Source organism: Pezoporus wallicus, unplaced genomic scaffold, assembly GCF_028554395.1.
Source record: "Pezoporus wallicus isolate ANWC-B61680 ecotype Strahan unplaced genomic scaffold, APGP_CSIRO_Pwel_v1 contig_9962, whole genome shotgun sequence".
Lineage (NCBI taxonomy): Eukaryota > Metazoa > Chordata > Aves > Psittaciformes > Psittacidae > Pezoporus > Pezoporus wallicus.
The window spans coordinates 22,022-33,612 of record NW_026637988.1 but is presented as its reverse complement, the minus strand read 5'-3'; the positions used below and the strand labels follow the sequence as shown (position 1 = coordinate 33,612).

Sequence of the window (11,591 nt, the reverse complement as noted above, 5' to 3'; positions counted from 1 at the left end):
CCTCGTTTCGGGCTGATAAGGAGAGGTAACAGGGCTCGCGCCCGGCTGCTGCCTGGAATAGTCTCCCTCTTTCTTGGGGTGGGGTGCAGTTGTGGGGGCGGGGGGGATGGATGCAGCTGTGGGGGGTGCGACTGCTGTTGTATTTGTGGGCGTCAGTAATTAGTTTGGGCGTTTGAGGTGGAACGTGAAGAGACTGAGGCGCTGGCACAGATTGCCCAGAGAATCCATGGCTGCCCCATCCTTGGCAGTGTTCAGGATCAGGTTGGATGGGGCTTGGAGCAGCCTGCTCTGATGGGAGGTGTCCCTGCCTGTGGCAGGGGTTTGGATCTGGATGAGCTTTAAGGTCGCTTCCAACCCAGACCAGACTGTAATTCTGTGATTTCCCCTGCAGAACTCTGCCACTGGCATGGAAGCACTGGTTGACTCGTAAAGAGAACTGGATGAGAAGAGTAATATGAGTTGCAATGACTAAGGCTAATTTTAGAGGCAGGGAGAAATGTTTCATCGGAGGGAGTTGGGATTAATGGGACTTGTCAGTCTCCAAGTAACTGAATATTAGCATGCTCCAGATTGTTTTCTCTATTTGCTCAATTTCTGCTTCCCTATCTACTTATGCTGTCATAGTTCCTTATTCAAATGTAGGCATTCCTTTTTCTTATCCTTTGCTTGTAGGCCTCAGCTAGTTTTATTTTTATTGTCTCATAATAAGTATAGTTGAGATTCTGTCTCTCTTGTGCACTGTATGTGCTTGACAGTTTTAAATCTACTGAAATACCTTAAGAAAGTTTTTCAGGGGCTTTATAACTTACCCAAATTTGGGTTCTTCTGTGTATGAATAGGAAGGAAGGAAATTTAAAAAAAAGGTAAATTGTAAGAAATGGGTCAGAGAATTCTCTTTCAGCCTTCTTTTTTTTTTTCTTTTTTTTTCTTTTTTTTTACTCAAAGCAGATGGCACCAAAATAGTTTACTCAAATATCTATTTACTTGAAATAGATATACTCCACAAAGTATTGTCATGCAGTGAACACTGCAGCCAGATGGTCATGGAATGTCCTGGATAACAGGAAATGGGGTTTTACAACATCTTACTAATTGGTTTAGGGAAAATGAATGGTTGTTCTAAGCCACTGTGTGTTCTAGGCACATAGTCATGAGGTTTATTTTTTGTTTTACTAGTTGAATAAATAGTTAAGTAGTTGAGAGTTGATATTACTTAAACTCCGCTTTCTCTTTTTAGATTCATCTGCATTTATCCAGCATATCTGAATAACAAGAAGACGATAGCAGAAGGAAGAAGGATACCTATAGACAAAGTAAGTTTGTGGGTGGCAGAGAAATAAAATGTTTTGTCTTGCTGTATAGCAGTGGTTAAAAGAGTTGGGAAGTAGATCTCAAAGGTATTGCTCTTTCCTGTTCCCCATGATAAGTAGCTTGATAACTGGAAATTACAGCATAGTTGAAGGTAACCTAGTCAGCATGTGAATTTGGTAGAAGAGCGCTGGGTTTAAGTGTCAATTTCATGCAAGCAGCACCTTTGGCAAACAGGTGAAGTACTGACAAACTTAATGCACCCGACCTCCCACATAAGTAGTTTGTCAAATTTGAAAGCAAAATAAGAAAAGAAGAGATACCTAATGAATGTGTTTATGTGACTGACTGTACGTGCCTATAGTCTGTGCCCTGTCTCCACTGCTGGTGTTGAAGGTAGAATTTACACCGCATGTGGCACATATGCACAATGTAGTAGTTGTTACTGCATTTAGTCTCTCCTGAAATAGTTATTGAAAATCTCCTTTGTGATGTTTTTAACAAGTATTTCTGGGAATATAGAGGGCTTTTCTTTTAGGTTTGTGTGTTTTTTCTGATAATACTTAAACCTTTCTTGAGCATGCCAGTTGCCAGTTAAAGATCTGTCTGTGGGAGAAATCCACTGCTTTGTGCCTAGAAAGTTTCTGTGTTTTCTCCCTTCAGTCGTTGCTGCAAATTTGCTGTTGCCAATTCATGGCTTTTGGTTGTTTCGGTGTTTTGATGTTTTTTTTTTTAAATACAATCAATGTTATTTCAGTTACTTCTCCTCAGCAATTCTTTTACTTCCCCTGTGCTAATTAATCCTCATCTGTTTCCCATTCTTCTGATGTCTTATCTCTTTTTTGGTTTGGGTATTTTTTTATTTTTTTTTTTTTGGACCATACAAGCACTCACAGGTGACTTCTAAAGTAGATTTGTCAGTGTGTGAAGTACTTTCTCTTTACTTATCTCCTTTTTGTAGTTACAGAGGATAGGGTGGAAGCTGTTAACTATTGCTGTGTAAGTAGTTCATCACGGAAAAATATGTAACTGTAAAACATTGTTTCAACAGGCTGTTGAAAATCCCACATCTACAGAAATCCAGGATGTATGCGCAGCAGTCGGATTCAACGTGCTGTTAGAGGTAATACAGGAAAAAGAAGACTAGTTACATCTTAGCCGGAGAATGTTCATTTTTTAGTGCAATACCTGCTTGTTCTTTAAATATATGAAGCTGGTTGCTTTTTTGTTAGGGAATGAGTCTGGATTTCTAGAGAGGTAACCTTTTGCAATTAATTTTCTGAAGTAATCACTAATTTAAAACACTGTTGAATTTTTCCAAAAGTTGAGGTCCTCATCTAAGAGAGTGACTGATACCCAAAACCAGAATCAGTTTTTTTTTTAGAACTGTAATATATTCAGATTAGTGCACCCTGCCTATGAAATAGCTTGTATCAATAAGAAACCTGTAACATTTTGACAAAAATAAAGCCTATGAGTATCTCCAAGCAGTGGGCATCAGACATCTGTCTCTAAGTATCTGGAAGGGTGTGTAGCTGTGGAGAGGGTAAAGAAAACCTGTGTCACTGCAGTCCATACTGGTGGGGAGGTGGAGCAGTCCCTGTAGCAGATTATTTGCTAAATTGTTCAGTACCAGTACTAGTTGCAGAAGTGCTTTTGAAAACACTGTGCTATAGCTTTGGATGCTATTGCAGTGGCTGAGTAGTTGGTGACACTGTTGGGTGAGCTACTGTTATGTTTTACATCTGTTAGTATTCCAGGCTGCTATGACTTAGCTCAGTTATTACAGTACTTTTATAATAAGTGTTTCCTTTTGTATGACAGAAAAATAAGATGTATCCCAGAGAGTGGAACAGAGATGTGCAGTACAGAGGTAGAGTACGAATCCAGCTCAAACAAGATGATGGTAATCCATGTTTACCTCAGTTTCCAACACGTGAGTAGAGTACCTGGGTTAGGCACTTTATCTGTTAATAAAACAGAAGGACTTTGTTTATTTTATGTTACCAACTTGCTGAATTAGTTTTACTCTTTCACATTTTACAGCTTTACATTAAATCTCTCTGCCTAAGTCAACCAAATCAATCCTTTTGCTTATGTAAGTCAATCAGATGCAGTTGGTGTGTGAGCATTGAGTGGGATTTGTAAAGTGCTGCTGTCTTTGATCCTGGTATTTCTTCAAGCAGTTGCATTGAAGGAGATTGTGGGGAGTGTTGTATGATTGCTTTGTTTGCTTACTGCTTTGTTGACAGTTAAAGGATTTGGTATTAAAATGGCTAAATTGAGTCTTTTTCTTGGGTTACAGGCATCAGTATGGATGCCAAATTGATGAAGTACAATACTGAGTTCAGCTGAGTTTTCTGCTGGCCATTTTCATAAATTAACAATGGAGCAGCTCCCTTTAAATAACAGGAATAGTTCATCTTGAATGACAAATAATGTAATATTTTGCATTTTTCCTGAAAACTAGTTGGTGTGTAAAAGCAAAGCAAATATATATACATGTATATATGTATGTATATATATATGAAGAAGTATGTATCTTAAGGAAAGAGCAAGAATAGTATTGAGAGAATAGTATTGAGTCTAGAGTAGCATTGAAGTGCTGTTGGTTAGAAGGAGACAACTTAAACCCCTATTCCTGCTGGAAGAAGGCAGTGCCTTACTAAAAAATGCTTGTAGCTTTGCCTGGTCATTCTGTCCCAGGTATTTTAGGCCCATTAAGGAGGCAGAAAAGTAACAGGAAGGATGTAGATACTTTGGCAATTGTCAGGTTATCTGCCTGTTCTAGTCTACTATGACATTGATCAGTTCTGTACTTCAAAATTAAAAAAAAAAAAGGCAGAGGGGGAAGTTTGAGAATTTTCTGTAAACTTGTAGCTGCACAGGGGGAAGGAAGCACAGATCCTAGGCTTTAGATCTACTTCTAACAGAAATCTGTATAGGGGCTGAAGTGTCCAACTTTGAAAACTATGCAAATGTTTTTAATGTAGTAGGCATGCATTGATCTCCCCCTATATTTTTAGGTAAATCAGTGATGCTGTATGCTGCAGAAACTATTCCCAAACTGAAATCAAGAACCCAAAAGATGGGAGGTAGTGATCAAAGTCTTCAGCAAGGAGAGGGAGGCAAGAAAGGTAAAGGGAAGAAGAAGAAATGAGCTCACATTTGGAGTAATTGTTACATCACATAGTTGCATTTACGACAAAGGTGGATGGACATATTACTTGCTGCAGCTTCCAAGTGATGGATGAAAGCAAGAAATAAACAGGTGAAGTGGAACAGAACTTTTCTGGGAACTGGAATGTATGTAGCTGCCTCTCATCTATGTAAAAATAAACCTGTCTTGACACACAACCTGCAAGTCTGAAGCTAGCACCCGCTTTTAAAAGTGGAAGAACATAAAGAAATGGGGTGGGAGGGAGAATTATTCTTTACAGAGGAAATATGCAGCTTTTGATAAATACATGAATAAGTACTCTTATGCAGACTAGATACCTGAAAACTGGTTGCCTTAGTAAGCAATTTATCTATGCTAGTGATTTTCTTAACTATGGAGAGTCTTTGTCACTAAGAGAAAAATGTAAATCAATGATGTTATGCCTCTATAAACTTCCCGTGATAATAATTACGGAATCACAGAATCATTTAGATTGGAAAAAGACCCTTAAGATCATCGAGTCCAACTGTTAACCCAGAACAGCCAAGTTCACAACTAAACCATGTCCCAAAGTGCCACATTTACAAATAAATACCTGCAGGAATGGTGACTCCACCACTTCCCTGAGAAGCTTGCTCCAGTGCTTGACAACCCTTTTGGCAAAGAAATTTCTCCTAATATCCAATCTAAAATTATCAATTTAAAACGGTCCCTCTTTCACAGCTGTCAAGTATATTAATAAAGGTGACGTTAATTTTTACAAAAATTAATTTTATAGAATACTTCTTCCAAAAGTGTTACTTTTTACTGCACAGCCTTTTGTAAAGAAGTCAGAGGTATATATTGTAAGGATAATATTGTAAAGTTTTAAGATAATTGGGGAGGGCAGGGGGGAGAGCTCCCTTTTGTGTCTTATATAATATGGGACACTATATTATCCCATTTGGGGTAGTTCAAGCACTTAGGAAATGCAGCTTTACTTTTCCATCCTATTTCAGATATCTGAGGCTTGCAGTATTTGGTAACTTAAAATTTTCTTTTCTTTTCTTTTTTTTTTTTTTTTATATCCCACACAGGGACATAAAGTTACTTGAAGAAGGTGAGTTAGTCACAATAGCTGTCAAGTAGCAAGGTTCCTTCAGACTGATTAAGACATGTACTGTGCAAGTTAAATGAGAGAGAATTCAATATAAGGAGACTGAAAAGCAGCAGTACCTGTTTTGAATTTCAAACAAAAAATTCTGCATGAGTTTTCTAATACTTACTGTATGAAAACAAAAGTCACTTGAATGCTTTCACAGATGACTATTGGAAGCAAGTTACGGATTATTTTTGATGAATTTTTCATGTGCCAACATTCTCTTTCAAGACTTCTCTCGCTTGTCTTATCAGGTATGCTACACCATGGCATCACCTTTTTCCCACTTTAAAGAGGAACAGCATTCAAAATGCATTCAGATATTTAATGATGATTCTAAAGTAATGAAACTTGGTGAAGTTCTTGATGATATCCCAAGTTACTTGTCATTGTAGTTTGAGTTTTCTTATGTTCGTACATTTCTTGTTGCACTCAACTGCAACTTTTTCAAATGGATAGTGAAGCCCCTTGAAGCTGATGCCAGTAGGTACGCATAGTGCAGCTGCATAGAGCCCCTGATTTGTGACTAGTTCAAAGTCAGTTTTATTTCCTGCATGTAATACTTTGTGAGTCTGGTTCTTGCATTGCATTGTTCACTCAAGGGGGACTGCAGTCACAAAGTATCACAGTATGTTAGAGATTGGAAGGGACCTCGAAAGATCATCTAGTCCAATCCCCGTGCCAGAGCAGGAACACCTAGATAATGTTACACAGGAATGTGTCCAGGCGGGTTTTGAATGTCTCCAGGAAAGGAGACTCCACAACCTCCCTGGGCAGCCTGTCTTCCTCTACTAAATCGAGAAGCTGCCATGGCAAGTTCCTGAGTCCAAGCCCTGTACTAGTGAGATAGAAGCAGTATGTAGAGTTTCTAAAATGGAATGTTTTAGGAGAAGAAGTTCTGTGTTCTAAGGCTGTAATCGACTATGGTTGTATATAAATGTCTTCAGGTTTTCGTCTGGCGATGTAACAGTTCATGCATTCTGCGTTTGGACTATCTGAGCTTGAAAACGCACCTAAACTTTGAGAAGTTAGTTAAGTGGTATTTCTGTGAGTTGATGGAATGCCACAGAGTAGGAACAGCAGGGAGAGATGCTATCTGAAGGGGGGGCATGGGGGGTGTTAGCAGAAAACAGAGTGCTGAGTAACTTTCCTGAAACTTTAAACAGTGAGAGCTCTGTGAAAGTTAATTGGTATGAGGTAACTCAGTTAAGTGGAGGGGGATGTCTCTAGCTGAGTCCTGGTCATGTTATGCCATCTAAATCAGTAGTCTAAATGAAGTATTCTAAATCAAATAATTAAGTACTCTAAATCAGAGCTTGAGACTATGGACAGATGAAAAATGTGGAGGTTAAATCCCATAGGATATCTGTTTACACTGTTCAGAAATTAAATATCTTGCGAACTTGTCTGTGCTATGTTGTAAATGTTGAGAAAGAATCTTGGTGGCATTGCTTACCAAAATTTCCCAAGGAACTCAAAATAGTAAAGCTGTTTTAAAGTGTAAGAGTATTACAAAGAAGACTGAGAAAGATCTCTGGAAAGAGTAATATTGAGCTCAAATTTATGAAACTGTGATTTAATCAAATAAACAAAGCTCTTCAGGTATTTTGGTTAAAGCTGATTTTATTTTTTTTTTAAGAGCAAATTGTGCAGTGCTGGGCAATCAGATGATTACTGCCCTTAGAGGGCTGAAATCTGGTTCCTGCAACACCTGCTTGCTTAATCCCCCATCTCTGAATGAGTTCTGTCTAGTTTTAGTGTAAGTACAGTATGTGAGCAGTGTTTGTTCTTAAATGAGGCATCATGAAGTTAAATGCAACTCCTCGTTTCCTGCCAAGGTTAAGCTTCTATTTCTGTATTTCCTGTTTTTTTAATAAACTGAGTTCCTTAAACTGAGTTCGTTTTTTCCTTTAAGAAAAGTGGGTCAAGACAGTAAGGTTCTTCTGACGGTCTTCCCCCTTCCTAAGCACCCTTCCCATCTCCCCTTGTTTGCTTCACTTCGTGGGAACAGGGAAGATAGCATTGCAGGACTCTGAGTGGAGATGAGGCTGCTGTAAAAATACAGAAATACTGCAACTATCAGTCTCAATGCTATCAATAAAAAAAACATTTTGAGGGAAAACAGGGTGATAATGGACATCTTTTTATGTCACCTGTCTTGCTTTTACAGTTCTCTGAGAATCTTAAGCAGTTTAGTAACTTTCAGAGTTACTAAGGGAGCACTGTCTGTAGTTTCCTGTAGATGGCAGTATTAACAAAGACGTGCATCGCTGATTGGGATTACTCTCTATCAAAGGCACGAGTAATGTGGATATTGATCTAGTGTCCTTACAGAATTGACTAGCTGTTTAAAAATATATACTTGTTGTTTTCCTATACTGTTTTGTGGATACCTAGGCAAAGATTTCACATTTGAAATGGACGTGTGAGCTAAGAATCTTTGTAACAATCCTCATCAGTTTCTGTGTCAGCATTGTATGGGGACATTGCCCATTAAGCAGATCTGAAGGTACAGGCAATTAACGAAGGAATTAGTAAAACTGAAGTTTCAGAACTGTTGTCAGATGTGTCAGGGCATATAGCTGCTGTAACAGAAGCACAGTTATCATTATTCAGTTCTGATTTCAAATATATTGAAATGTGTTTTAACATGGGAAGGGACAATAATGTACGGACGTATGTAGTTCTCTACATTCAGCCATAAAGTAAATTTCTCACAGACCAGCTCTGCAGAAAATGGCTGTTCTTAAAAAGCTTGCCTGGTGTGCATCTTGTTCCTTGTGTGTGCTTACAAGTTAGAGCCTTCTAGCCAAAACTCCCTTTTGGAGCAGCATATACAGCTGGTGTGCATATACTTGAAAGCATAAAAGATGGTGTGGCTCCCTTGTTTCCTGCTGTTTCTAGCTGCAGAGGTGGCTTTGTTGGAAGAGTGGACTATTTCATTTGGAAGGGATCTACAATGATCATCTAGTCCAATTGCCTGACTGCTTCAGGGCTGACCAAAAGTCAAAGCATGTTGTTAAGGGCATTGTCCAACTGACACGCTTAGGGCATTGACTGCCTCTCTAGGATAAGAAGCCTGTTTTAGTGCTTGACTACTCTCATGGTAAAGATGTGTTTACTAATGTCAAGTCTGAACCTCCCCTGGTGCAGCTTTGAACCATTCCCATGTGTCTTGTCACTGGATACCAGTTATTTAGCTTCTTCCTGTTACAGACTGGCTTTTATGGGGTTAATTCACCTCTTAGGATAAAATAACCTGGCTTTTCAGAGAGTGTTTGGGGGGGATTTTTTCCCCTAAAGAAAAAGGACAATGCAAATACTCTCTTCTTATATTGCTTTAGAACTTTTAAGCCTGCTGCATCATTGTAGGGACAAAAAAAAAAAGACGAGGAGAATGAGTATTCATCCTTCCTGGTTGGCAGTTTGCTCTGACCAATCTGTATTTAATATCTTGGGTGATCAGTCAGCACACATGCAACTGGAGATAAGGTACAGATTAGATCTGGTAAGAGCTAAAGATGGGAGGATTGACTATACTATAATGCCTGGTGTAAGAGAGGTGGGAGAAGGGTGACTGTCATTGGTAGAAAGGGACCTGGAAAAGAGCAGAGGACACTCCAGGTAGGAACAAGTTGCCTGCACTGTAGTGCTGTTTCTTATGAAACATTACATGTGCCTTTTTTCTCTGTATGAAGATCTGGGTTTTTTGGGGGGCTGTGTTTTTTATGTTGTTTGTTTTTCCCAGATAGCAAAAAAGGATGATCAGGCGACTGGAACATCTCCCATACAAAGGCTGAGAAAGTTGGGGCTGTTCAGCCTGGAGAAGCTGTGTGGAAACTTCATAGTAGTCTTCCAGTATCTCTGTGCCAAAGAGACCCTCTTCATCAGGGACTGTAGCGATAGGACAAGGGGTAATGGGTTCAAACAGGGGAAGTTCAGGCTAGTTATAGGAAGTTGTATTAGTTACAAGGAAGAACTTCTTAACTGTGAGGGTGGTGAGGCACTGGAACAGGTTGCCCAAAGAAGTGGTAAATGCTCCAGCCCTGGCAGTGTTCAAGGTCAGGTTGGACAGGCCTTGGGCAACCTGGTCTAGTGGAAGGTGTCCCTGCCCATGGTAGGGGGTTGGAACTGGATGACCTTTTTAAAGTCCTTTCCAACACAAACCATTCTGTGATTCTATGAGTTTAGACATGTCTAATTAAAGGCTTTAAGATGTATTCATCCTGCAAGGATGAAGCAATACAAAATGGTAGGCATATAAAGTGGCATGGAATTCCATAGCCTTGGCAAAGGTGGTAGCTACATGGCCTTCCAAAAGATGCTGAATTGAAAGAACTGCATCTTCAGTTATATTTTACTTGACCAGTTCATATACTCATCTAAGGAACTACTCATCTAAGGAACTTTTTCAAAGGTCTTCCTTAGTGGCTGTTATTCTTCAAGCACTTTTCATTCCATCACACTGGATGGAGCAGTTTTCTGGAAAGACAAGACTGACAGTTTATTTGCATGGTTGCCAGATAATGCAGTTTATAGGAAATACTAACAGTCTGTCATGACTTACAAGAATTTGTCATTCCATTTCTTTAAAACTCTGTTCTTCCTCGTTTGCATAAGAAGTTATTGTTGATTGAGTCTGAAATGGGGGTGGAAAGTAAGAAATTAGTTGAGTATTTTTGTGTTGGTTCTCAGACTAGTTAAATGGAGTTGACAAGACTGGAATGCAAACTCAAGACACCTTCTTAAATTTGTCAGATGAAAACAAGTTTTGAGAGTTTGACGTGAAAAATATTAATCCCATCTTCCACTACTTTAAATAATTTCTGTTAACTATCTTGCTTTGGTTTTAAGAATTCAGTTTAATTTGTGTCACTTGTGGTGATGTTATCGTGGTTTTTTTTTTTAATGTTTTTCTGAACTTTCTTTCCTTTTTGCTGAGTTTGGACATACGTAGAATAAAGCAGAAGAAATGTCCGGCTTATAGTGGCAGCAGAAAGAACTAACCCCCTTTCCTGCCAATAACAACAGCATTATTTGTTAAGGTCATTTATGGAACACTAGAAAATCAACAGGCCAGAGAAAAACTTTGAAATCCCCATAGTTTACCATTTTTCCTCTGTCTGTTTCTAAACACTAAATCTTAATGATGCCTTAAGTAAGCAAAGCCATCAAGCTTGCAGCTGCTCATGGTGCTTGCTGTTGGGAACAGATCTGCATTCCAAACTCTTTGGTTAAGGCCTGAAGCTGTAAAACAGCTTAGTTGCTCCCCAAGATCTAGTCATGAAGCAGAAATCCTTCCTTCAGGCTTTGAGAGCTCCACAGTAATGAAGTGGGGGGGGGGGTTGGAAGGGGTGGGAGCAAGTATCCTGTAGAGACCTTCTGCCTTAAAGTAGGCTGTCCTTGTTGAAGTGTAAGAGTCTTAAGATCTTACTACTGAGGCATTGCACTACTCATGTAAGAATCTCTTTTTTATTTGTATGTTTTTATTTAACACATTACAACTTTAGCAGACACATGGGAGTATATGTGCGTACCAACATCTGCACATAAATATTGTTACGATGACAGTGAGAAGAGCACAGATTGATGGGATCAACCCAGCGGAGTTACTTGCAGGAAAGAGTAACGTTTCTGCTTCAGAAACTCAGTAATTTCTACTTGCATCAAGGCAAACAAGATCACGTTCTATTAACAGTGTTCTACTACAAGTAGGAATCTGACAAAGAAATACTGGAGTTAGCTGCTTAGGTCAAGAATGTAGAGAGAAGTTGTAGAGACAAGAATTTGATTTTAAGCCTAACTTTTAAATTCTAAGAAGAGACGTAAGAAAATGTTTTAACACTTACCTAGAAATGTTTATCCCCATTAATAAGTGGAAGAAATGTTTAGTAGTATGAGAAATTACAAGTTCTGCTCTTGCTAGAGACCTTGTTAGGCTTGTCCAACATTTATCAGCAGGTTTTAAAGAAGCATGTTACATAG

The 11,591-nt window shown here is 39.0% G+C and overlaps 1 protein-coding gene across 1 annotated transcript; it reads left to right on the top strand.

The window, feature by feature from the left end:
• Positions 1-5: 5 nt before the first annotated feature.
• On the top strand, positions 6-4,803 carry SRP19 (signal recognition particle 19; the record flags this gene model as incomplete). The annotated part of the gene is made up of 5 exons (XM_057408598.1): positions 6-25; positions 1,238-1,313; positions 2,360-2,431; positions 3,133-3,244; positions 4,335-4,803. Coding segments are annotated over 5 exons (414 nt in total), but the record flags the coding sequence as incomplete, so codon positions are not given.
• Between the last annotated feature and the right edge of the window lie 6,788 nt (positions 4,804-11,591).